Source organism: Lepisosteus oculatus, chromosome 5 (assembly GCF_040954835.1).
Source record: "Lepisosteus oculatus isolate fLepOcu1 chromosome 5, fLepOcu1.hap2, whole genome shotgun sequence".
Classification (NCBI taxonomy): Eukaryota; Metazoa; Chordata; class Actinopteri; order Semionotiformes; family Lepisosteidae; genus Lepisosteus; species Lepisosteus oculatus.
The window spans coordinates 47156027-47183887 of record NC_090700.1 but is presented as its reverse complement, the minus strand read 5'-3'; the positions used below and the strand labels follow the sequence as shown (position 1 = coordinate 47183887).

At 44.1% G+C, this 27861-nt stretch overlaps 1 protein-coding gene across 3 annotated transcripts; it reads right to left on the bottom strand.

Annotated features, from left to right (window-relative positions):
- Positions 1-224: 224 nt before the first annotated feature.
- ctdspl2b (CTD (carboxy-terminal domain, RNA polymerase II, polypeptide A) small phosphatase like 2b) lies at positions 225-23594 on the bottom strand. 3 transcript variants are annotated; one of them, XM_006628728.3, is made up of 13 exons: positions 23317-23594; positions 13626-13840; positions 12673-12811; positions 8520-8669; positions 7895-8092; positions 7311-7401; positions 6586-6697; positions 5729-5815; positions 5179-5241; positions 4607-4686; positions 4349-4475; positions 4127-4222; positions 225-3602 (listed from the first exon to the last, which is right to left on the bottom strand). In XM_006628728.3, exons 2-13 carry the CDS (start codon positions 13815-13817, stop codon positions 3537-3539), a joined length of 1401 nt encoding a protein of 466 aa, XP_006628791.1. In that variant the 5' UTR covers positions 13818-13840; positions 23317-23594; the 3' UTR covers positions 225-3536. The 3 variants fall into 3 exon arrangements, with proteins under 3 accessions (XP_006628791.1, XP_015198812.1, XP_015198813.1); XM_015343326.2 differs by having other exon boundaries at positions 23321-23594; XM_015343327.2 differs by lacking the exon at positions 23317-23594 and adding an exon at positions 23137-23244.
- Positions 23595-27861: the final 4267 nt, after the last annotated feature.

Here is a 27861-nt window from a genome sequence, read left to right as displayed (position 1 = left end):
TAAAAACAATAAGAAAGCCAGGTGGTTTGCAAAGTTTCAAAACTTTGTTGAATACTTATTTTTTTCAAGGTAATGTTATGTACATTTTACAATAGACAGAATACCAACATCATAAAGATGCCCTAAAATGTATTTAAATACATCTAAAAAAGTTTCATTTTTTAGTAATTCCTGCAAGCAAAATACCTTTCTGAAAATACAAAAATCAGAATTCTGAAACGCAGTTGCTTTCTTTTCTGCAGAAAAACCTGCCATGATTAAAATTTAATGAAGGATTTTTCCCACAAAACAGGCTCATTTTCTACATGCTAGAATTTTTAAACAGTTCAGTGACACAATGTGCTAACTACATACACAGATAATATAGTAAGAAAACACTCAACCTGATGTAAAGTTAAAATCTTCATTAATACACTGAAAAAGTAGACATAACATGCCTCCTGAAATCAAAAATACAAAAATTAAATGTTTTTCTTAAAAAGTTCTTCCTTACTTTAAGGATTTTTTTTAAAATGAAGCTGCATGTTTTTGTACAATACCATTGTACAATAAAACTGGTAATATACATAAAAAATTAACTGGTGTACATCTGAAATACTCTTTTTCCATCTTTACCATAAAATCTCTATACTGCTCTTTAACAATCGTACAAAATAAGCTAGCTCTTCATTTAGAAAAGTGCCCGGATCCACTAAGGCAAGGGTGTCAGACTCAGTCTCTCCAGAGGTCACGTCAGTGCTTCACACCAGACTCTCCTGCTACTACACTAGGTTATCATTCTGCCTAACTGGAGGCTGTGGGGAACATTAACATCGTCTAAATAAAACACGTCCAGCCTTTCACTTGGACGACCAAGCAATGCCTGGTCCCCGGAGAGAGATCAGACTTCAGTCACATAGAACCACCTTACGAACTGTGCACCCCGGTCCCTGGTGCACAGATGCACCCCGGTCCCTGGTGCACAGATGCACCCCGGTCCCTGGTGCACAGATGCACCCCGGTCCCTGGTGCACAGATGCACCCCGGTCCCTGGTGCACAGATGCACCCCGGTCCCTGGTGCACAGATGCACCCCGGTCCCTGGTGCACAGATGCACCCCGGTCCCTGGTGCACAGATGCACCCCGGTCCCTGGTGCACAGATGCACCCCGGTCCCTGGTGCACAGATGCACCCCGGTCCCTGGTGCACAGATGCACCCCGGTCCCTGGTGCACAGATGCACCCCGGTCCCTGGTGCACAGATGCACCCCGGTCCCTGGTGCACAGATGCACCCCGGTCCCTGGTGCACAGATGCACCCCGGTCCCTGGTGCACAGATGCACCCCGGTCCCTGGTGCACAGATGCACCCCGGTCCCTGGTGCACAGATGCACCCCGGTCCCTGGTGCACAGATGCACGAGACAACCCTGGCCCCATGTCAAACCAAGAACAGACTCAAGTTTGTCAGTTGGATGCAAAAGCGTTTATCTGCCCCCTCCACCGCGAGATCTGCCCAGACGGGAGGGAGGAGCTGGGAGCTGCTCTCCAGCAGAAATACAAAGAGGTTTGGGACAGACCTCGCCGGGCTGGGCGAAACCCGTCAGACTGGATCACTGATGTCTGACACCCCTGCTCTACATTCACTGGGGGACAGAGAGAGAAACAAAATAATCACATAACAGTCCAGGCCCTTAACTGTGTTAATGCAGTCAAAAGAGGCAAAGAATGAACAAATCACCTTTTTTTGTTGCGAACTTTTAAAACGATCCTGGAACCGTCAGGCAACACTGACAACCGAGTAGAGGCGTTCTAGGGACAGCGCAGTTTCCAATTTCGCTTTGTTCTGAACCGGGTGGAGACTTGCACATGATCGATAGGTCGCCACACAGAATTTCGACTGCATTGAATGAAGGCTTTTTAAATAAGCAAAACTGAAGACAGAACATATCCTCGGATGGTTTCAAACCACAGTGATGAAGCCTGGTATATGCTGGTGCTACAAGAACGCCGGCTTTGAGAGTAACAGCACCGCCGTCTTGCTTATGTGGCCAAAGGAGGGGGAAAGAGCTGGCAAATCCGTGCTACATTTTTAATACTTTATTTCAAAAGGCTTTAAAAACAGTATGGGTTGCCACTTTTTCCATTCACTCCCCAATTGCAATGGCTGTATGCAGAACATAGCTCCTGTAAACTCACAATAAAACCAAGGGACTGTCACCCACGCACTGGAAGAGCATACAAATAGGCAGTATCTGCACAGAGCACAACGTAAGATCTAGCTGCACCGAAACATCTGGGTTCCAAATTTAAAAAAAGGGTGGGGGTGAACATTAAAATTGAATACCTTGCCTGTAGAGGCTTCATGTCCTGTATGCCACACGACAAATGAGTTGCAAGACATTTGATAAAACCAAACATTGCCAAATGGCCCATAACAGGGAGTGTATACAAATAATTCAGTGACTGACATAAAACACACAAGGACGAAAAATGATAAAGGAGCAGAAGACTGCAAAAAAAAAGGACAAATGTGTAAAAATCTCACAGCGCTCGTACAATGCACGATTTCATGTTTGTTGACAGATACATAAATCAAAATGTGCTGCCTCAGTCAGTCTGATAAAAGAAATGCCACAATTTCATTCACACTGAAAAAGCAGAGGGCTAGGATATACCTATTCCGCCCCAGTAGACTGCAAGTCATCACTGTGGTTTAAACCATTCTTCACCCTCCTATCCCACTCTTGATCATAACACCCTGTCCATGATCATGATTTGTACAGAAGTTTAAAAACTACAGTGAAATATTTTTTACAGAAACAATATAAATTCAGGTCTTATGAACCGACTTAGACTAAATCTAGATTTTTTTTAACAAATATACAATATGCAGGCAGACAAAGCAGGAAAACAGCCATTAAAATACATATGGGGAAAAATATTAAAATGGACTATTACCAGAGTATCTATGAAGCGCCTCAACTAAAAAGGAATGCATAATGAAATTCTAGGCTAGAGTAAGTAAAAACTTTTAAAAACCTGAACCAGGGGGGGAAAAAAAAAAATCTAAAGATTTACTGGCCATTCCTGTTGAAACGAAAGCCTGACGTGAGCAAGTGGCTACAGTCCCATTTGGAGCACCAGAGTCGAGTAATTTTCATCTTTGCAACATCTTCAGTTTAATACGGGTTGAAGCTGCTGCTGGCCGAAACGGAATACTTCGGAAACCAAGTCCATGCGAAGCGGAGGAAAAAAATTCCGAGAAAGCCTGTCAATGGTTCCTTCCTGGTCTTGCCTACAGTATGCATCGTGTGGATATATATTCATATATTTATAAATTCTATAATCAGAGATCAGTTGCTTCAAAGACCTTGGGCTTCGATGTTTTCCGGTTTTTAAAAGCAACATGGGGTAAAAAAGAAAATGCAGAATTTCAACAGTAATGGCAATGTTTTAGTTGTAACCCAAGGGTTCTTGCAGGTCTTTTCATTTCATTTCCGTGTGTTTTTTTGTTTTTTTTGCCTCTCCTTTCAGCCATTTCTGTCCCCACGCTGGGGTTCAGTCTGGAGGCAGCAGGTCGTGCAGGCGAAATCTCTCCCGGATGTGTGGTCGCACGTCCTCATTCTGCAAGGTGAGAGCAGAGGAGATGCAAATAAATCCACAGGAAAAGGAACAGGGCACTTGAGGAACAAGGGACAGCTTCTCCAAGCCTGAGTTTTCTCTGTGTGTCGATCACCATTAAACTCAGCTCATCTAACGACTGATTTATTCCCCTTTAAGAAAAAAAGGTGTCAATCCGGGATGACTTTGGCATAGAAACCAATCGGTCGCTCAACATAATTCCCCAAGACCAGACATACACCAATATATTCAAAGAACTGCAGATTACAATGGCTGAGTGCTGTTGATAAATAACCGCACATGGCACTGAATTTTAATAACGTGCCATGCTCTAAACAGCTATAGATGTCAGGCTTTGTGGAAACTGATGGCTGCATAAACACTACAGAAACAGATATGAAATTACAGAAGTGCTATAGTGCAACCAGAACTTTTCCCATAGAGGCTATGGTGCATGCTAGATGCCCAGTGCTACTCTACAAAGCATCAAAAATTAAAGCAAAACATCCAGGGTTTAACAACCATACCAGTTCAACAAGCTTCTCCAGGAAAGGAACCAATTTCAGGAGCTCATTGTCATTCTTATCCATGAACCAGCTCTCTATAGGAATCCCATTGGAAAGCTGTTGGGACAAGCACAACCAGTGTTTCTAAAACAATGTCTCACGTAACAAACCATCAAACTCATCTTCTCACAAGTCAGCAGCGCGTCTGTCACAAGGTGATCGACAAACGTGTTTTGAGCTTACCTGGTATGCGAAGGCCTGTGGTGAATTGTCAATTATAATAGTCTTTGACAGATCCCTTCCGAGAATATTTAGGTCTTTGATATAATTTCCTTGTACACAAACACAGTGTTCACGAAAAAGTCTGTGCCTGCAAAAAATAAATAAAAGTTTAACTCATTAAGCATGTTTTATACACGTCTGAAATCATTTGCCATGAAATAAAAACCAAGTTAGGTGATGCAACACAACATGTGTTAGAAAACTAGTATGAAAACGTACCTAACCAACTGCTTTTTGGGGTCCAGGATGTTAAGCAGTTTATCTGCATAAACCTTCTTGGAGGCAGTGAAGAGAATTATCTGTGGATATTTAATTACTATTATTACACATACCATTTTTACACATTTCACATTCTCAAGCTCTATAGCATACATCAGAAATGTATAGCTGACAAGATGAATTTTATAAAGTTTTGCCCGAAGCTACAAAAGGCAAGACTTGTGGAGAATGACACAAGAACACAATCCTGTCAAACAGGTCACTGAAGTTATCTTGCGTGTGTTGCAATGGTGAAGCCCAAGTATAAAAAAAAAACATGATTTGGTGAGAAGGAGAGGTGAGAATAAAAAAACTCTCCTTTTGAGCCGCCTATGCATAACTCATACTTCCAGTGTTTAGCGTCACCAGGTCTAATTCTAATGTATTTTGATGTAACATCCACAGATGTTGGACAGGTGTTTGGGAGAGCAGCATCCAGGAGGCGCTGAGCTGCTGCGGGTCAACAGGTGAAGTGAGAACTCTCTTCTGAAAGGCATGGATTGGAAAGACTCAGTAACAGAAATGAGACTCACCTCATAAATCTGGGACATGCGCTCAAGGAATTCTCTGAAGAATGGCCTCAACCGCACGTACACCTGAGGACAAAGGGGCATTTTACTTCTGCTCTACCAGAGAAAAACTGTATACACATGGTCTATTCTTTTTCAAAATGATCTAAAACTTTGAAATGTGTTATGTTGATCCATTAAGAGACATCCGGATTAAAACGTATTTTAAGCCATCAGTTATACCAAGAATCTAAAGCAAACACTTAAAAACATTTAGAAACTGAATTATAAACTGCATGCATGCTTGACTGCTGCAGGTATGGCAAATGTTACGTTATTCTCCCCCCTAGTGGTGAACAACACTAAATCCTCTGACCAATTCTTAAAGTGCAGGTGATCAGGTGCAGTGAAAATTACAGTGAACAACTATTGTAATGGGGGAAAAAGATACAGCTTTAAAACCTTACAATTTCATAGTAACAATAGAAATTTTCCCGGACCCTTCTGCAAAACCCTTTACTCCTCTGTCGCTAAGGGCTCTCTTTTGATAAGACTATTAAAATAAAGTCTGTACCTGGTATATTACATCTTGAAAAAGGACTGGGAAGGTGAGTGCTGCATCTTCCAGCTCATTCAAGCTACAATGTACCAAAGTTTCATCCTGTGGGCAAAAAAATAAAATATCCATGAAGAATAGCTTTGCATCTTGTGTCTCACAGCATATCACATATCATAGAAGCCATATTCACCCTGCAAGTCACAACTGGCAACCCACTGAAGTTAAGCAGGTGTGAGCCTGGTCTGTACCTGGATGGGACATCTGGAAAAGCTAAGGTTGCTGCTGGACGAGGAATAAGAGGGGCCAGTAGAGGGCGCTTACCCTGAGGTCTGTGTGGGTCCTAATGCCCCAGTATGGTGACGCTATAGCATAAAAAGCCGCCATCCTTTGGACGAGGTCCTGTGGTTATTACAAATCCCAGGGGATTTCTTGAAAAGAGTAGGGGTGTTATTTGGCATGCTGGCCAAATTTCCTATTGGCCTTTATCCATCATGGCCTCCTAATAATTCCCATCTAAGAACTGGCTTCATCACTCTGTTCTCCTCCCCACTGATAGCTGGTGTGTGGCGAGTGTACTGGCGCGCTATGGCTGCCGTTGCATCATCCAGGTGGGGCTGCACATTGGTGGAGGGGAGTCCCCATTACCTGTAAAGCGCTATATAAGTGTAAGGAATTATCAACATTTTCAATTTCTCAGCTTTATTCACATTTTACTGTTGTATTGCTTTCTTTAATCTCACGGGCTGGGAAAATGCACAAATGAGGAATATTAGCGTGGCTGAAATTGTATTTTGGCACAGGCTGACTGACAGTAGCACGATTAACACTGCTCGGCTTATAGCTCATTCAGTCACAGGTTCATATTCACTCACCAAGTCCAGAACTAAGGAGAACTCGGGTGTGCTTCTGGTCTTGAGAGGGAGAGCTGGTTTGCGGTTTAGCTGCTCATCTGTCAGAGGTGGCACATGCTTGATGAAATAATATCTGCAGGAAAGAGAGGGGAAAACCTTTGCTCGGTATGTACTCAGGTGAAACAGACAAAAATGCAAAAAGGGGATAAGCAGGTGAATAGAGAACTATGGACTTCAGTTGTATAATTGTTTTTTCTTTAAAATGACTATTTTCTAAAGGGAACTGCATTACCCATGATTTTGTTGCAATACTGAATCGTGATGTAACAGGTTCACGTGTTTCAACCACTATGACTTTTAAATCTTATATTAAAATATGAAGAGCGGTGCACTTTATTAAAAACTTCATAAATGCTCCAATGCAGCTATTGTCAAGGATGTGGAATAAAGCCTGCTCAGTTCTTTGAACTGAAACTCGTGACTGTTGTGTCACAAAGTGCTGTTGTCCAGGGAGAAGGATCTTGATTTAAAATTAAACACTTTGGAGACTTTAATCTGAAGTCTTGCTAGCTCTTTTAGCTGGAATTATCTACACCTTTAAGAAAAACCTAAGTGTCTGTGCACACAGCTTAGCACTTAGAAGTAGTATGTCAAAACATCCATTTGCATATTACTATTGCATGATCTGGCCTTTAAAGGGGTAGGTTTCAGATGGAAACGCTAGCTCAACAAGGGGTGTCACTCACGGGTCAAACACCTCCCAATCTTCTTCATACGTCCCTTCAGAGGGAGCTGTGGTGGCCTCAGAATAACCACTGTCTGGAGTTGACCCGGGGGCTGAAAAGACCAGATACAACGGGAAATAAACTGGACTTCAAATAGAAAGACTCAAAGATAAAAGAAAAGGAAAACCCCACTTCCTAAAAGGACAATGCTGCCTGAGCAACACTACTTCTTTCAGAACTGCTCCAAAGCAATCACTAAACCTGCAGTCAGGCCGGGGTAAAGTACAAAGTAACCATGTAACAATTGTAAAAAAGGGCTAAATTTTACTAGACACTTTTTAAAATAGATATCCAAGACTTTTGCTGTAAGTAGCTTGACGAATTTCCTTAGCTGCTCCTAGCATTTGCTCATCTACCCATTTTGACATCCGTACACCTCGCTAGTTTACGGACTACACAAGATCCTAGACTGCGGTTATGCATTTGGGAAGGCAGTTGTTGTATTACAGATCCCGGCTTTACATGGCCCCTGTTCACAGCCATGCTCGTACTACACAAATGCTCCCTCCTCGCCTGATGGTCAGGGCCCGCAAGAAGAAACCGACCTGTGAGGGGAGGCAGGTCGGTGTCGGACACTATCTCCCCCTCCTCAGAGCCGCTGTCTGCTGCGGGGCTGGGGTACAGGATGCCCTCGGTGGAGGTGGCAGTGCTGGTGGGGATCTCCTCCACCTGCTCCATGTCCAGTTGCTTGACAATCTCCTCGGCCTCAACGGCCTGGCCAGGGGAGTCGGACCCGGACGTGCCTGGGGAACAGGGCGAGGGAGCAGCGACAGTCAACACAACCGCCACACAACCCGCTGCCCAGCCTGGCTGGGAGAAGCTCGCTTCTCGTCCTTGATTTTGACTCGTCAGTTTGGTGCTCACCAGCGCTACGACTCGAACCGAACATTTGCCCACCTCCAAAAAAGATGAACAACTTCAGGTATAAAAATAAAGCCAGCGTGCAGCATTTCCACTACAGCTTCCCAATTACCAACTTATTAATCCATCCAGTTTGTAGTACTTGTTTCAGACGGCCACCAATATAAACATCACCTTCGCAAGGAACTTATGACAGAACTTGGTTTTTTAAAGCAAAGGTGCTGTAACAAGTATATTTTTGTTATAAAAAAAACAGGACAGGCCAGGGGTGCCAATTGTCACGCGACTGGGTGCAGCTGAAAGTCTTACCATTTTTATTTGCTGGTGAAAAGAAGTTGAAGACGGGAGAGAAGATGGTCCCCAGGAGAGTTGTCCGTGGAGGGCTGCCAACTGCATCAGGGGGCTCCTCTAACTTCCCATTGGGTTTCACAGGCTTGCTCGTGTTGTGATTTGTTGCATCTACATGAGGAAGAATGAAGAAGGCGTAGAAACTGAGAAAACAGTGACGAGGATAATCAGCTGAGAAAACAAATGCTTTCAAATAACATCCTCACGCTATTGGAAACCCATTTTCACTTAGTCCTCGGTAATTTAAGAAGGCTCAAGGATGAGCTTTAAAAAAATCAACTTTGGACCACTGAATAATTTACTCTCCCAACAGCTACAGAACTGTAGTGATGCACCAGTAGCGATACGGTTGGTCCAGCACACTATTTACAGCAGCATGTCTCAGTTGTGAACGCTGGTTTGTCAGAAACTACCAATGAAGCCCTTTTAATGGTCTTTCCAGCAGCTGCTCACTGCAACTGAACCTGGGGAATTACATAATGGCCAACGTCAAGAGGTGTAAGTGATGAAATCTCCAAGAGCTGTAATACATATTACAAGGGCTTCCACTCTTTACTAAGAAAGCAATCTCCAGGGCATTTCGGCTGTTTTACATCATGCCTTTTCGCCTTACCTAGTCCCCCTCATATCCACCACAGCCTTGCATTTGTTCAGCTGTTGAATGTGCAATAATATAGTTCAGGTATGAATTTGGAACAGCCGAAATTGCAGCGCGTCTTCCTTTTATGTGTAGAGCCAACCTTTACTTGTTCCTTAGCTGTTCAACATAACGCGAGCAGATAAGTGTCAACATTAATGATTGCAATATGCAATTATATTTATTAAGCTATACTGAACTAGACGAGTCAGGTGTTTTCACAGCCTCATTTACCACGTCTGCCTGTAGAGTATCCATTTGTGTAGCAGGGCAGTTTAAAAGCAAGTAAGAGTAAATTACTCTTAACAACAACTCCAGTATCCCACCTGGCTGAACCCACAACCTCACAGTGACCCGGAGTTCAGTTAAATAAAGAGCCCCAACCACTACTCAACAATGCTGACACTTGTACTGAAACACCTGAAAGGTTTTATTGCAGTGTTCACAAAAACAGATATGTCGGTCAAGGAAGAATAAACTGAGCCTCAAAGCATTCTCATCCTCCCACGTTAAAGGCACTGAGGCAAACATTAAATTGTTCAAAAATTCCTTTCATTCATGTAGAACGTTTCAGTCCAACAGACCCCAGAGCCCTGTACACATGGCAGAGAATGTCGATGTGCAAGAGCCACAATCAACACAAGGTGAAGCAGGCGTGAGAATCTGCTTCACCAACTGAAATGAACTACAGGGAGGGGAACTGATCAAGGAAGACTAACCCTCTGCTCTTACAAACCACTTCAATGTCTAAGCAATTCGAACCCCCAGGTTCTAATGTCTCATCTGAAGACCAGCACGTCTTACACCACAGTATCCCTGGTTTCCACTGTGGCTCCAGTTTATGGAAAGGCTGGTCCTGAAAGAAGAGCACCACCTATTGGTCCACTAACCAGGTGCTTGCTCTGAGTGGTGCTTTCTAGAAGAACCTCCTTTCATCCTAAATCCCAGTTAAAAACAAAGGGAAGGGTTCTGCCTTGTCCTTTAGCTCTGGCAGCTGTTAGTGATGCGGCAAAAACGAAGTCCCATTTTTCAGCCAACATAAACTTCGGCTGTTTGTGTCTTGGTCCTCTAAAAACTCACTTTGGCTGCTTTTTGGAGCAGCGGGGTTCTCTTTCATTTTTTTATGCCGTAAATGAAACGGTTAAACAATTTAACTTCTTCCGATAAAAGCATAATCGGATAAAAGTCTTTGATTTTTTTATAATGGTGATAAGTACGCCATGCTCTGTTCAGTGCAAGAAGTCTTTTTCTGTAGATTTTCAATAAGCACCTCTTTACCAACATTATCCTCTGCTTATCTGTGGGAAAGCATCAAAATGAATTCAAAAACCCAGAGTTTCATGAAGAACATGCCAAGGAAACCACAATTTCCACAAAGTTTTGAACCATCTTGGTCAAAACTCTGGCACCGAGGTCCGCATTTAAGTATCGCACGCAATATCTTGTCCAAAGGCCCATCATCAGAAGCTTGATGACTGCCTACAAGTACGTCTTTCTTTACAAAGCAAGATAGAAAAATAATAAGTCCCACCTGAAGCTGCTCTGCAAGGAAAAGCACTACAGGTGCACGGGTCTGAAAGTTCTCTAAGAATCGCCCTCGTTGCCCGACAAGCAAAGCAAAAAACGTCTTGATGAACAGGGTTAGCTGCTGCTTGTTTCATCAATCCACTCAAGAATTAGGCACTTTGCCAATGTGAACGTCCCTGTGGCTATCAATGAATCGAACTATGGTCAATCACAGTTCCAGTGCACACTTAATTACTACCAGGAATTTCTACCAAAGAAACCAAGTGTACACCTCTGCGCCACCCTGCTTTAAAGAGCTCTCCCAGCTTCCCTTTGGTGCTACCTACGCAATATTGTGACTGAGGCTTCTCAAGGTAATGGGATTTGGAAGTAGCTTGGTAGTTGTCCTCCTTCCTATATTTCTCAGGATCATTTAGGAAGTTCCAGTTTATTCGGGGGTCAACCATGGGGAACTGCAATAATTTCTTTGGATCAAGCAGTTCAAACCGCAGCTCTCAAAAAGCTAGTGCACAGGAGTCTCTAAGGAATTCAGAATGCACTTTTTCCACATACAACAGAGCAGCTGGACTTTCGACATCTTCTATCGGCCTTTCTTTGAAATATGACGTTAAACCAAAGCAACCTTAGTAAGCGTACTTTGTTGATTAAAAGAAAAGTGTTCAATTACATTAGAAGATGTGCTGGACCACAGCTTTGACACTTCTCTTCATTCTTTTCAATGAATTAATAATGTTAGCTTTGTGATGCTTCAGCAATGTGTCCGCCACACAAGTTTGTTTAACTGTTGCTATCATAGCATCTAAAAACTGTCATGAATGCAGCAATGTAAAGAAAAAATACATACAGCATAAAAACATGTCGTATGTTGCAATATACAGTCTCTAATCATAATAATAGTATGAGAAATTCCTATACCATTCAACAGTACTAGCCCCTAACCCCTAAGAGAGAAGCAAAACACCATTTCCCTGAACATGGATAGCAAAGAATAAGAAAAATTGTCTTAATATACAATTTGGTAAATTACATTAACCTTAGCATGTCATGGAAGTTGTCTCTCTTTGAAGTAGAAGTTTACAGGTGTTTTAAGGCAACAATTTTCTATCAGTATAAGCTTTTATTAAAATATTATAGATCGCTTGATGCTCGCTTATGATATAGGTCTTTTAACTCAACTTCAGGGATGTCCTGGGCTTTAAATGATCAATTTATGTTTAAGAAAATTTGGTGAACATTCCAATTTTGTAAGGTCTACAGGTTTTAATTTATCATGCAAAAATGTAGGAATAAGAGGATTTAGCCAGTATATGTTATAAGATTAAACAAATCTCAGACAATGATAAATTTTAATTTTTGCGCTGCTATTTACCAAACACTGAACGCACTCCTGAACAAACTGCTGCAATGGTTAAAACACTGAATTCCTAATGCAGCTGAGGGAGAAGTTCAACATCCACCCGCTTGCTTTATCAAATACATTTATTAGAACTTGGCAAACAAAACTTAAGTTTTTTTATAATACCTAATATGCTATTATCGTATTATTTATAATACTATGCTACCATTTACTATAAAGCATCTGCTGTCCCAGTTATGGGATGAACTTCCCACACTTTCAACCTACAGCAACCTGTAAGACACACCACACGGTTGTGCGCCAACAACCCAGCTACACAAAATCCCCATTATAATCATGATGCTGTGCTAGACAGTCTGCTTCGACCAGTCACGCCCTCTGCACCCAAGTGTATACTATAAGCATTCTGTTACCATACACTTAGTCCTGGAAAAAAATATCCTCCCCTCCCCCCAACACCACTTTCCATGACTTTTCCCAGACTGGATATGAAACTAGACATTTTCCAGGATGCATGGGGAAGTCGGATTCCGTTTTCCACTGGATCCTGGTAGACGACAGGGCCCATGGCCACCCAGCACTGCGACACTCACCCCCGTTCACGGGACTTTTCCGTCGGACCCGGGAGATGGGCTTGCTGGGAAGGTCTCCTGTCTGCGGCGTGGATGATATCAAGTTATTGTCCAGGTCGCACTCGATACGGCTCCTCTTCGCAGGGTTCTCCTGCTCCACCTGCAGAGAGACGGGATCATTACAGAGGATGGGAGAGTAAACTAAGCAAACCTCCCACGCTTGAACATCCCCTTTCTCTCTGCACTTCTGCTTGCTGGCCTGTTCTTACCGTCCTCGTATCGGAGCTCAAACAGGTCATTATCCCGAGAACATCCGAGCCTGCTTTGGCAAAAATACCGCCAATTTAACCATCCTGTTTTTCACATTCGCTACTTTGGAATTGATACACAGCACGTTAACCGGTTAGGAAGGCTTGGATGGCTTTTAAAACTTTCTATCGATACTCACTGTAACTGCAACATGCAATTTCAGTATGTTCTCAATTAGCATAACCTTCATAAGAGTCCCCCCCCCCCACTTGCACTGATGGCGATGTTACAGTAATTTAATTCTAAATAAAAACAAATGTAAAGACTATTTGGAGTGTGCGATTATCTTCCTTAATTCAGAAAGATACAAAGTGACTCATTAAAACAAAGAAAGCTAATATACTTTGTTTATTCTGTTTAAGCTAATTTATACATGAAATAATCTTGAAAGCGTTCACCTACGATATATCTCGCATCTATATCAATTCCCTTTCCACTCCAGAGTAAAACACCTCTGCTATTACCTGCAAACACCAGGGGAAGCAGGAATGTTAAAGCTGGGTTCCCCCACGGATGAAACATTCGAAGAGCTCAAGGAAATCTGCGTAACTCCACACGGGCACCAAGACACACGGCACTACACCAGCACGGCATACAGACTCACGCCCCGACACACACGTCGCCACACGGCGCGCTGGTCCATAAAGGGGGCTGACGCGGGCTACCTTGGCAGCGTTCCCTCGGATGAACTTCTTGATCGACGAGAGCAGGCCAGTCTCGTTCTTCTGCGGCTTCACGCCCGCGACCTGCGTGCAGTCCTCCACCTCCACCTCCGAGTGCTTCCTCTTGGTGCGGGAAGTGCGCGGCGCGAGCACGGGATTCGACTGCTGAGAAGCCTTGCGCATTCTCAGCCTCATCTTCCTAATGGTCACATGTAAAACTGAAATGGGCGGAAGGAAAGGGAGTGAAAACAGCCATTAGACACTTGCCTCTACGAAAATCACTCCCAGCTCTCGCTGGCGCACACACACACACACGGCAAGCAGTCTCCTCGCCTTAGAGGACAGCAGAGGGCTCCAGAGGAAACATCTATCAGTTAAGCAGTACAGGAAAACAGCCCCGCAATTACAAATCAGAAGCACATGGCCGAGAAAGCTGAACCGTACTGCGGTTTCTAGGAAATGCTTTTTTTTTTCGGATTAAAAAAAAAGGCGGTCTTGAAAGGAAACTGCTCCAAGGTTCAGGTTCAGCTAAAAAAAAAAGTTTCTACCCATCAACAGGAAACGTACAGCTTTTCTTTCACTGCTATGTGATGCTTTCTAAAGTATTACCAGCACTGGAGAGAAAATCATTCAACCTGAAAGTTATTAGGAAAAGTGGAGTTACAAATGAAACCCCATTTTCACGATTTTAGAAAGATTCTTCGAGGACTTAATTTAAACTGGAGCTTTTTGACATCTTATAAAGTCAAGGTGTTGTTTCTGCTCAGAAATAAATAAAAGTAAGTGGCCACAAGGTAGATTTCATGAACCCACAAGCTACCTTTGTCCTTTAAATAAAACTATATTCTTTATTTAGCCTTTGAGACAAATGCTGCATAAACCCTGCTTTCCCTCTCCACGGCTGAACAAATACTTTGGTACCCAAGCAGAATCCTACTGTACGAGCGCATCTGAAGGGACCTTATTCCCTTCCCTGATGACATAAGTGTGAGATGAGTAAGGCTGCCAGCGGGGGCTGGAAACAAGCTGGTCTGTGTGACAGGGAGAAAATAACCTGGAGCTCCTCGCTTACAGGCTCTGTTATGGAAATCCCCCATAAAGGGCTGGACTGCGTACTAGAACAAGGAGACATAAAAACCAAACAAGGAAAATAAGTGTTACATTTATCACATTAAATATAGATTCCAGCCACTTAAAACAAGAGATGAGTACCTCCTTTATAGTGGTTCAAGTCCCCAAAAAACCTACAGTGCCTATACAAAGTCTACACACTCTTTGCGTCTTAGTCTGAAATCAAGACATTAAATCAGACTGAGTGAATAACAAATATTCAAACATTATGTAAAGTCATTCCAAATGGGTTGCATACACGTATGCGTGCTTGAGTTAGTACTTGGTGAAAACACCTTGTGCTTGATTTATCGCCATAATTCTCTTTGGACAGGTGGGCACCAACGTAGCACACCAAGATCTGGCAAGGTTTGTCCATTCCTCCTTACAGAACAGATCAAGTTTAGTCAGACTGTGTGGGGACCGTGGATAGACTATGGCATTCAAGTCATTCCACAGATGAGCAACTGGGCTGAGGTCAGGGCTCTGACGGGGCCTGTCGAGAGCGTTTACCTTTGTGCTCCTTAGGAGCTTCACTGCGGTTGCTCTGGCTGTAGTCATGAAGAAAGGGGAAGTCTACCTTTCAACAAGAACCTGTGAGTATTTTTCTCCTTCCACTTTCCTCTCTAGCTTGACCCCAGTCCCTGCTGCACGGAAACACCCCCATAACACAATGCTGCCTCCACCATGCTTCAAAGCAGGGATGGTGCTCTGCGGGCAATGTGCTGTACTGGTATCTAGGTCAAGAAATCTATCCTGGTTTCGTCAGACCACAAAACTTTTTTTCCCCCCACGTGGCTTCAAGATCTCCACAGTGTTGATTTGCAGATCTCAAAACAAGAGTTAGTGTGGGCTTTCTGAGCAGTGGCCTTCTTCCTTCCACCCTCCTGTACAGCCCAGACCTGTGGAGAGCTTGGGATATTGTTGTGAGATGTACACGCGAGATGTAGTTTTGACTGGTCTTTGACAGACCCGCAAGTCCTTTAGAGCTGCCGCTGGATTCTTGTGGCCCTCTCTACCGAGTCTCCTCCTTCGTGCACAATTTGGAGGGAGGATGTGATCCAGGAAAGATCTTGGTGGCGCCATATGTACCAAGGGATATTTAAGGCCTTTGAAATTCTGAAGTTGTCAGAAACACTACAGCTGAACACAGGTGGAGGCAAATCAGCTTGCAGGCAATTCGTGATACAAGAGCCAATTTACAATTTCTGTTACTAAGGGATGAGTATACTTAATTAAACCATTTTTTCAGGGTTCGCTGATGTAAATCCTTTGCTGAACGACTGAACATTTGTTTGTTTTTCATTTACAGGTTGTTCTGATTGAATATGTGTAACTTTGCAAAGTGTGTGTAATTTCTACAGGCACAATATTATATGAAGGTCAGCCACCAACTTCACCCAGGCTATGGATAAACCAAGACGCTAGCACTGCTAGCACAGAACCAATTCAATTAGTTTTAGACACTGATTTTATAAGACTTTAAATAGTTACGGTCTTTACCCTGCTTTATGTGCACAACAGTGATTTTTAGAAATTGCCGAAATGTCACATTGAAAAACTGAAGCGTCTAACATGCCGTTCTTATTTTTTTGTACGTAAAAACTCAGGTTACAACTTTCTTTGAATCTCAGTCCTTGAAAAATGCATACAAAACCACAGCTCAACATCTGGTTGCAGTCAAGATATAATTTCCTCTGCAACCACAATATGTCATTGTGGACTGTGAAAGCTGAGATTTCTCGATCTATCATATACGTTCTCTTTCAAATGTATTAAGCAAAAAAAAGGAACCTCCAGAATTGCCTCAGGCAAAAAACCTGTGGTCCTGTTCTGTGTTTGAACTAGATTTAAATAATGCAGCTCGGCTAGTCAAACTCCGCGTTCATAAACATCAGCCACACATCTGTGGGCCCTGGCAAGTGCAGTGGAAAACAGCCAGGACAAAACCCGGACGAGACCAGCTCCACTCGGGTCGCGAGGAGACCTGCTCAAATTCTGCAACAGTGGATGAGCTTTCGCTGCAGAGCTGCATGCAAAGCTGCTAAGTAGAGCATAATGACTGAAAAGCCAAGAAATCAGAAAATTAGCTACTGCATCCAACAGGCAAATAATATCTACCAGCTGCAAAATGACAGAATGACGGTAAACATGAGAAATATTGCTGCGTTCATGAAACAGACCCTTGTGAATCAGTGTGTAGTATCCGCCTGACAGCCCTCTCTAACAGGCTGCTGCCCAGTATAGCAAGAATGCTGCAGAGCTAGTCTACAGACCTTGCTGAAAGTGTGCTAAGCTTAATGCCTGTTCTGAAACTTTACTATTAAATGGCTGATGTATTTATATCAAACAAACTGCAGTGATAAACATTACTTTTTTTTTTACATATGACATGCAACTCAACCCAACAATACTGGGATGAGGGGAAAAGATCACTGGCACTGCTGATATGCAGCAAACTGAATGCCTTTCTGTCTGCATCCCATGCTCACTCACAGGCAGGTTGCTGCTCCTTCAAACATCCTTCATCGGCGCTCATGATGCAGCCATTAATGTTGTGCATTACAGTCACTCAGTCCAACCATAAAAACATAGCAAGACCTAAAAAAACACCATCTAAAATATTACATTTTAACTAGAACCAGTTGGAATCATATGCATGCCCAGATTAGCAAAAAGAAAACAATGACATATCCCACTGTTTTTCATAAAGCCTTGCAGTCAGACTTAGTGTCTGAAAATAAGCATTCCTAAAGAATACAATTCCCATTTCTCAGGGTTTTCCTCCACTGCCAAGAAATCCGTCCAGACTTGTCAAACTATTGTCAGCCTGCCAATTTCACAACTACTGTATATCACCTATTGACAGGGAAGGATGCACTACACAGGCATACTCCTAATTAATGTGTCCAGTACTAATTGAAATCATCTCCTTTAAACAGCAATGTCTCACATTAAGTCTACATGAAGCAAAAGCACTGTTCTTTCTCTGCTGGCTTTACGGGTATGATTGCGAAGTAGAAACGTTTCTAAAGCTTCTGCCTCTGTTTGTTAATGGACAGGGCGATTCATTTGTGCTGCCTACTGAACTGCAGTGCACATTCTGCTGCAATTTTAACAAGAAAATGTTATAAAAAGGTAGTGCAGATGTCCTTCTCTTCCGAAAAACAGCCGTCTCAAACAGATAAACTATCTGAACCTATATACCGGTGCAGTGAGAGGTTTTCAAAATGTTTAGAAAAGAAGGACTTTTTGGGAAGAAAAACTGTTATGAATTCCAAAACATACATCTGTACCTAGAAGAGATCCTTGAGAATCACTTACACTACACCTCATTTTTTCATAAAGCAAGTATATACCAGGTTAAAAAACAGACATTTTATAACAGACTTCACATATGAAAGGCATCCTAAGACTCTGAAATGGATTTTCTAGTAGATCTCGTCCAAGTAAAATAAAAAGAAAACTGCTGCTTTCTCTAAAATTCATATAATACACTGTGGGAATACATAACTGATGAAATGTGCTCACCGCATTGAAAATTTGTTTCAATCTACCATTATTAGTTGCATACATTAACTTGACTTTTTGCTACATAGTTTTATACTAGCTATACCTATAATCTGGTCCACTTCAAGTAAAGAACCAGGCTTGTAAATTGAAATCAAAGGTTTTGTGCTTCCAAATCACAGAATAAATATTTGAAAGCATCTTGATGTTCTGATACACTGCCTATTCTCAGTTTCTTGGCGCAAGGAACATCTTTATTGAATCCAGCCCAGCAAAACACCAGATTACAAGGAGCATAGCAAAGTCAGCATGCATTGTTTTATCTACAACAATCCTAAAGCAAAACCAGATGAAACACCTCCAGTGTAGACGAGGCCTACACACGTGTTAAATTGCCAGTCAAACCCATGTCCAGCCAATACATTACAAAGCTCCCGATACAGAATCATTATCCCCTCCATTACCTCACTAACTCAGCCGTAGGTCTTATTAATTGATTACCGAACAGAATTCTTCTCTGCCGCCTGGCCATCAAGCAACAACTCCTACAGTGACTAGAGACTAAGAAAGTTTGGTTTTAAATTGCTTAATTCATGACAGAAAAATAATATGTAACAGAGAGTGCACATCAAGCTACCACTGTAGATACCTGCTTTCTACTACAGTCTCAAACAGAAATCACAGACGCCTGTTAGACGTACAATGGAGCGGTATACATCTCAGACCTGATTACATGTTGGCTGGAGACTGCGATATCCTTATGGCTTTGTCACACTCAGGAATGACAGCCCAAGGCACAGTGCTGCCAGCTGAAGTATGAACAATGGAGAAGCCAGGGGTGATGGGGGAATCAACGAGTCAGGAGCACTGACAGGCCTGGCCAGGACAAGGGAATAGCCCTGCCCACGACTCGGCTGATGCTGCATCCCGATCTGAAACACTGGAATAAAATGCAGCCAGAAACAACGCAAGCATCTGTCATCTTTCAGCTCATGCAGTAAGCATGCTCCAGATCTGGCTGCAGCAGAAACAGCTTTGTTGCTTCTCGAGTCTCCCTGCCTATTTTTACCAACACAAAGCATGACTCATCTGCAGTTTTCAGCGCAGCGCTGCCAAAAGCACGAGCAACATCTTTGCCACTTTCGTTTTCATTAAAAGAAAAAAAAAGGCATGAAAAGTTTAAGTATTCTACATAAATTGAACCAGACAGTCAGTTCATCTTTCACTAGTAACTGTACACTTGATGTTTTTTAAATGAAAAACAGATGTTATAAATGCACAGAAGACATCCACCCCCCAATATCATTCCATCCAAGGAATAGCACTACTTCCACGTCTTCTGCATTTCTCCCCTGAGGCTAATTAAGGAGAAATGTTACTAAAAACGAGTGAGGATGCCACTTTCCCCCTACTTCCCCTTCATACTATATACATTTATGTTAGTGCACAACAATGATACTAACAGTTAAAGGAGATTCAAGATATGTGAAGAAAAATTTCCTCTTAAGACTAAAGCTATTTGCATGTATTTGTAGTTGTAGTTGCATTATGAGTTGCACTGTCACAAAATCACTCTAAAATGCTTCAGAATTCACACAAATACATTTCACTCCAGTTGCATATATTACAAATCATTTAACCATCTAGGAGGCAGGTTCAGAAGAGTAAGGAAAAATGAATAAGGCATTCAGCTGAAACAGCTGCCTTTACTCCCCGAATAAAACAAAACCATGTCCTTCAAGCCAGTAAAAAAAACAACCTCTGTCCTATTCCCATGTGCAGTAAAGTTGAAAGCTCAGTAATGTTCATGTGCAGCTAAGCTCTGGTACAAAGATGACGGGACATGTTCCTACCTTACAGCCTGCAGAGCAAGCTGCCAGCTAACCAGGCCACCACAGCAGGGCAGACCCAGGCAGAGCTGGCACAGCCCGCACACTGGCATCACACCAGCACACGGCAACACCACACACTGGCATCACACCAGCACACGGCAACACCACACACTGGCATCACACCAGCACACGGCAACACCACACACTGGCATCACACCAGCACACGGCAACACCACACACTGGCATCACACCAGCACACGGCAACACCACCACTGGCATCACACCAGCACACGGCAACACCACCACTGGCATCACACCAGCACACGGCAACACCACCACTGGCATCACACCAGCACACGGCAACACCACCACTGGCATCACACCAGCACACGGCAACACCACACACTGGCATCACACCAGCACACGGCAACACCGCCACTGGCATCACACCAGCACACGGCAACACCACCAATGGCATCTCCATGCTTACCCACACAGGACACCCTATCCTACACATGGCACAGTTGCTGAATCGCCAAAAAGAAAAGAGCTGGATAATCTGAGAATGGTTTTGTTTTTTTTAAGACAAGGGATAATCTAATGAAACCAATTCATCAGAACAACTTGGTCATTCAAATGCCCACTGTGCTTCAGTAAAGGTTTGAGGTCCCCCCAAGAAACTCCCAAAATATGGGTACAGTTAGTGTAACAATCGAATCAGTTAAATTGTTAGTGTTAATGAAGGACTCCGAGAATGTGCTTTTGTGTACTAAGCTAATGCGATTTGAGATTATTTCTAAAATACTTTACACCTGCTTTTTTATATGGAAACATTGTTGCTCAATCACCTGTAGTTCAGCAATTTGCATCTCCAGCAATTTAACTTTCAGATCTGCTTTTCAGGCACCACTTAAACACATCCCTGGGAACCGGCATTATGCTGAAGAAAGGTCAACACCACTAAAACACAGGGGGACCTTCACTCAGAATTGCTGGCTATCTATTGAGTCTGTTCAGAGAATTAGTCACATCTCTATCAACAGTGTATATGCCACAGCAGCTATTAATGTCAGTGGGTTCACCAACAGGAGAAATCTTGTTATGCGAAACTGCAGCAAGCTGTTTTCTAAGCAAGCACAACAAAATGTTTGTTCGTCCCGCTGCAGTGGTATTTATATTCCTATTATTAATTTGTTCCTTTATAATGCCTGCATACATTTTCAGGCATTATGAAAAAATGAGAAATTTTCAAAGCAAACCACGGGAAGAATCCCACTTTTTTTTAAACGGGGACGAAGATTAAACTACCCAGCTGTAAAACTCTCGTGTGACAGAGCGCGTGTGAGCTACAAAACGACTGGCTCCAACATGCCCAGGCAAAAATCACAGAATTGTGCCGGCAACTTTGACCAATCTCAGAGCACATGGAAGGACACTGAACTCTTGACGCGTCAAAAAGGCTCAGTCAAACCCTCCATCCCCACCGTCCCCCAGTCTCAGAAGAGACTTGATGTATCCCTACTGCACGACTGTAGCAGAGGAATGTCACTGTGACGCAGGCGGGGGATCATTACCGAATGCAGCAGGCTTGAAAGCCGCGCTTTACCTTACAGAAGTCCACATTCCACTTCATTGCTGAGCGAGACAAGCCAGGCTACAAAACCTTCACCTTGAAAGGCACCATGCAAACGTACACTGTTGTACGACTTAGGTAACGGCAGTTCTAGTTCATTCACCGGTTGTGACATGTTCCGATCAGGTACGGACACTTCAAAGGCAATCGGCTCTCTCCTTAAGATAGAAAAACTACGAACATGTCCTACAGCTGCTGCTGGCGACTCCTGGGAGGAAAATGACAGGCTATAAATCTCTCTGCAAGTGTGAAGTGTTAGTAGTACAAAATAATTCGGAAAGAAAGGATATCGCTAGATGACATGACACTCAACGCGCTGCGCGATTTCCAACACTTGCGAAAACCTTTCCAAATAAAACTTAAAATACTGTTTTTAGGATTTGTAACACGGGGATTTAAAAATACTGGTAACTTTAAAATGCCTACCGCACATGACAGGAAAAAAAATTAGAAACGTGTATCAGGGTTTAGAGAAATTGTAAAAGGACGCCGTTAAAAAAAAGCACTCAAGACGCTTATTTCCTCTGTCCACGGCGACTGGAAATACTCAGACTCGTTAGAAAAACTGCCGAAGTGCACCGACGGTCAAGTAAATCGTATTCTCCCACAATGTGCAGGAGCTTGGTAAAGCTACAAAACAGTATTAAACTTTCCCTCGCGATGCATTTTTTTTAAAGAAAAAATAAAGTTAACGTGCTCTCCTGTCGCAAACGCAGCCCCGCTGGTAAACACGAGCGCGAGCTGAGACGGCGCCGAGCGGAGCGAGAAGGAGCACCGCGCCGCGCGCGAGCAACGCCCCCCGAGCCGCAGCTCGAGGAATGAAACCTGTGAATCCGAGCCCAGGCAACTCCAGTGACAACAAACAAAGCCGCACTTTCTCCCGGCTGCAGAGCTTCAAACTTCAGCCGTGCACTGGCGAGAGCACTACATCGCAAACACATGGGCGTTTTTTCGGAGAGTAAACGGTTTTTTTTTTTCGGGGGGTTTATTGTGTTGGTAAAAGGCACACGCGAGAACCCCCCCTCCCTGCCAGAGAAGTGGGCGGGAAAGGGGAAGGGGAAATCGGTAGGGCTTCATAATCAAGCCCGGGGCGGGAGATGGGAGACGAGGCCAAGGCCTAACACAAAAAAAGCGCTCCGTTTTCCCACTCACCCGAGCAAGCGTTTAAATTGAGGCATGACTTTGGCTCCAGCGCTGCCGTAGCGCCACTACCTGTTTCTCTTTCAAGACCGACTCCCCCAAACAAAGTCTTCAACTACACATTAATGAGTAATTTAGCCCCCAGGTAGAAGCAACTTGTTCGCAGCAAGGCAAAAAAAAATACATAAAAAGGCACCACTTAAGGTAGATGAACTAAAGTGGAAGGAAACAACCAGGTAGCGGTGCTGATGCAATTTATAAGAAAGCAAAACAAAGGGGAAAAAAATACCTCGGTCTGCCTAGTTGATCTGTGCTGCCCGGAAAATGTCATGTTTGAAATCCCCCGGTAGGCAGAAGAAGCCGAGATTTAAAAACACAGCGCCTCGGTGTGCAGCACGACAGAAGAGTCAATATTTATTTACAGACACACAAACCCCCCGGAAAGCCGCGGGAATAGCGCCCCACTCACTTGCCAGGTGTCGGAGTGTGTCGTTCCCGACGTGGCTGTCTGTGCCTGGCTGCTACTCGGCGCAGCGAGAGCTGCCTGCTGCCTGTGGCCGTCTCGGACTCGCTGTGTTTAGGGACAATCTCTCCGCTCCTGCGCTGCTCCTCCAGTCGCCATTTCCCGCCTCCTTACCGACCCGCAGCACCGACACTCTCAATGGCAGAGACCCGGATGAGCCGTGTCCCCGCTGCGCAGGCGCAAGCACAGGCCGACCTGCGCTCCTCCCCTCCCCGCCACTTTGAACACAAACAAACTCCGCAGCGCCACCCAGCGAGCCCGTCGTCACAGGTGGCGACACGCGTGTGCTGCCGCCGTCTCCACAGCGCCGTGCCCTTCTGCTGCTTCATATCGCTCATTAAATCAGCATTTTGTTGTCATAATTTTATCATCTTTTTATTTGTATAGATCCCGGGGTATTTAATCCCTTTCAACTGGACTTTCTGCTCGTTTTAAAAAAAAACCCGAAAAGACACTGTACAATCAAGCAAAAAACAAAACCAACAACAAATGACGGGTATATACAATTTTAAACATCAAATTAGAATTACAGGCTACAGAATTACAGGCAGGAACGTGAGTCTTCGGACACGATTAAAAAGTGCCGATTGACGTGTAAGATTTAATATTCGCTGGGAGATCACCCCCCATTCCTGGAGGAGAATTGAACTGGGAACTGAAAGAATCCCACAGCCCGGAGGCACGTACACGACTCGTAGGTGTATGGGGACACAGGCAGGGACGCATTGCTCAGACCCTTCAAGGAAGCACTGCCGTGTCCCGAACATCCTCCCGAAATCCCACAGAGACCCCGCGCATAGCGATCTGTGCTCATGCCTTTGAGTTCTGGTTGAATTCGACATCGAAACGCTGAGATGTGAATAACGCATCAGCTTGTTGAGAACACGTTCGGATACACCTGCCGGCGCTATATTACATTCATCAAGCCGGTAAAGGAGCGCTAGCTTTTCTGTATCACACGTGTAAAGTTAACGAAGGTTACAAAATGACACCTTCGCAAAGCCGCGAACGCGAGCTTCAGATGCTAAATTACGCTGGTCAAATCCCCTCCGAAGATTCCTCACTAGACAACGTGGGCTCCACGGCTAAGAAAATTATGTTTATTCCCCCATGAGAAGCCCCACGTTTTTTGACAAGTTATTCGTGAACAAGAAAAGCTGCCGTGGCTCGGCGGCATAGGAATTTGGCACTCCGATGGGAACAATCGTGCAGTAATCACTAGAGTAAAAATGCGTTACTACAGCTCGCTCGGAATATCTGCATTTCTGACCTGGACCAGCATGAGGTCAGCTGGTTAATATCCGTTAATATCCAATTGTCGGGTTAAACGCGACACCGAGTTTCTTGCTAAAAACGAAAAATCCGACATTTCCTCCAGTAGAGCACCAGTATAATCACTTTCCCGTGTAGTGAATTGGTTTAAAATTCAAATGATTTGTAAGGGATGAATGTGTACCTCCGCGATCTCATGCTAATTCCGTCTGTCTCGTGTGTGAAATGGCACTGGTCACCTTTGAGAGAACATGCTTGTATGTTAAGATGACACACATGAAGCTGGCCGTCTCCGGCACGCCGAGGGAGCTCCGCGCGGAGGGATGCCTTTCCTCCGGAGAGGCAGACGGACTCGCCGGGCTTTTAATCGTCATTAGCATCGAAGTGCGCGGCAGGTAAAAGACAATAGAACAGCACGAGCAGGCTCGCGCGGGTCCTGCCAGAATCGACCGGGCTGTCTCACGCGAGGGATGTAAGGCGGAGCACCGCCACCCGGAGCGTGGGGTTTGTCCCCCACTCGCACCTTTAAAAAGCAACGGCTTATGACTGTGACGAGTTATTACTGCCGCGCCTATCACTGTGCGGCCGCACGGGGGAGACGCACCTTGAGTATTACCTAGCCGGATAAACAGCTGTCAAATTAAATTTGCATTAAAGCAGTATGTGGCGCCCCAGGAATTCTCACAACTGGGCCTCAGATATTTCAAAGCCTAAAGTAAATATGCAAATGTAAAAATGCAGTGCCACACGCTGGCCCCTCCTCAGCACACACACATGCAGCTGCCTTCAAAAAGCCGCGTTCACTGATGCTGTGATAGGAAGGCAGCGGTCGAAGAGTTTCCGATCAGCCACCCCAGTGCAGACTGAACAAAGACGCGTCCACTCGTAGCTCAGTAAAACGCGCCCGGAGGTCTTGCTATTAACGTTCAATAACGAAGATGTGCCGTTTTCCCTGGGCACAGACCGGGGCTAGAAAAGACCGCTTGTTCCAGGCGACACACAGCCCTGTATTTAGTGCAGTGATACGGATGACTCACAGTGCATTCGTGTTCGTGCTTGCGTTTTATTCCGTTTGTGCGTGGGGTGAGGGCTATGACTGTGTACGTGGGGACACTATGCAAGATAGTCATTCCGGACCTACAGACAGTAGTGAGACTTCCCCACAGTGTGAAGGACGCTGCGTTCTAAACTACCTTATCTTAAATTTGACTAATTTAAATAATGACAAAATTTGTTTCGGGGGCCATTTTCAATCTGTACGGCATTTCGGTGCACTGGTGGGTGGATGACTGTCAACTTTGTATGTCCCCCAAATATAACGTGCGTGGTTCAATAGCTAGGACGTTCCTCGTTGGTCCACAAAAGTAGAGAGAACGCGTTTGCCCTTTTTAAATACAATGTGGATTTTTTTTCCAGTGGGCAGGGTCCCCTTTGGCCTAGACATCTCACTCAGGCCCGTTAGTGTCTCGGAGTTGTTTGTATGATCATTTGTAGTTCCCAAAAAGAACACGCCGTCACATTCTCGCTGACACCTTACTTTCGCGTTCCGAAAATCTGCGATTACCTGGACGAGGCAGCTCGGTATCAGAAAGCTGTTAATTCCAGAAACTAATAGGATGAGAATGGATAAGTAGGAACGCGAGGGCAGTACCTTACAGCCCCAAACGAAAGCCAGATCTCTCTGAGACACCACAAAATATAGCCGATCAGAATGATTATTTTTTGTTCCTAAACGTGTTTGCTGCCCTTCCATTTTAAAAACAGCGGCTGCGGCTCCGTATTTTGAAAGGAAACAGAACTGCGCTCTTGCGGTGATATGCATGCATTTAAAAAAAAAAAACATTCGTGTGTTTCAATAAGAAAAGCAGATGAGAAGTTTCCACCTGGGACTGTGACGGCGCTGCTCGACGGCTTTCTGGCGAAGCCGCTAGCTGAAGCGCGCGCATGTGTTCACAATGGCAAAAACAGGCACTGGGGTGGAAATTCGCCGGGATTTTGAAAACATGCAAATGGTTGTCATGGCGATGTATTATGAAAGATACAGCTGGTGGTATCAGGGATGAGTGCTTCGGAACCCAAGTCGTGTATTAGAGAGCTTAAAGATATTTGGTGGAATGTCTTACTCTTTTGTGTACACATTCCTTAACAAAAAGAAAAATATATCTTTCTGTACACTGTCGCCGGGTAATCCTTCGTTATCTTTCTGACTCCCCTGCTACGAACTGAAGGGATCAATTTAAAACCAAAGACATCCATAACCGGCTTGGTCACAATATTAACGGGATTTAAAATAACAAACGGCGCAAAAAATGGAGACTTCGGTCTCCAGTCGAGGCGTTATTTAGTGTTTTGTTTCTTGTCTTATCTTATGACGAAGGCAGTTCATATGCTATAGATGGCAGAGAAATAAAAAGAGCACTTATCTGTTACTAACGTCTTGTCCGGGTTTATGGGGACACTGGCGGTTCTGGGAGATTGCACCTGTAGCAGAAGTCCTAGTACCTTAACATCGCTTAGGTTACATAATCCATTACGAAGTATCCTGCAGATCGGACACACGATAGTATCTACACCTATGACAATTACTAACTACTAATATGGGTGATGCTTTTTTCCCCCAAAGCGACTCACATACAGTATGTTCCCATGTATACAACTGAATATTTTACTGGAGTAATAAGGGTGAATTGGGCACAACAGCATTTTCCCACCTGGAAACCCGAAGAAGGCTCCACAGCTGAAACGTTGTGTTTCCTTTCTTCCCTTTTCAGCATAGAATAAACCTTTACCTGTTCCTTTTCCCACCTGGGATTTGAACCCACCACCTTCCACCCATGAGTCCAGAGCCCCACTCGCTGCTCCCCAACCCACACCCTGTGGATTTTAGAGAGGATGAGGACACAAGAGCACAGGGAACCGCCGATCCACAAACGTCTCGTATTACCCTTAATTATCGTGGACCGGGGGCTGTCACTCAGCTGGAGAACGTTGTGGACCTATTTGCAAAAAAACAAACTTCAATCCACCACTATAAGCATTGTGTGTCAGGGGCTGCCGCCTCCTCCTATTGTGCACGTCTCTGAGCTACATACTCTACACACCTCTCTCTTCCCTTGGGAAGCGCCTTCTAGAATTTTTAAATGTTTCAGGAAATAAAAATAATTGGATTGAACTCCCACGCCCACTGTTACATCCATGGAACCTGGATATCGGAATAAC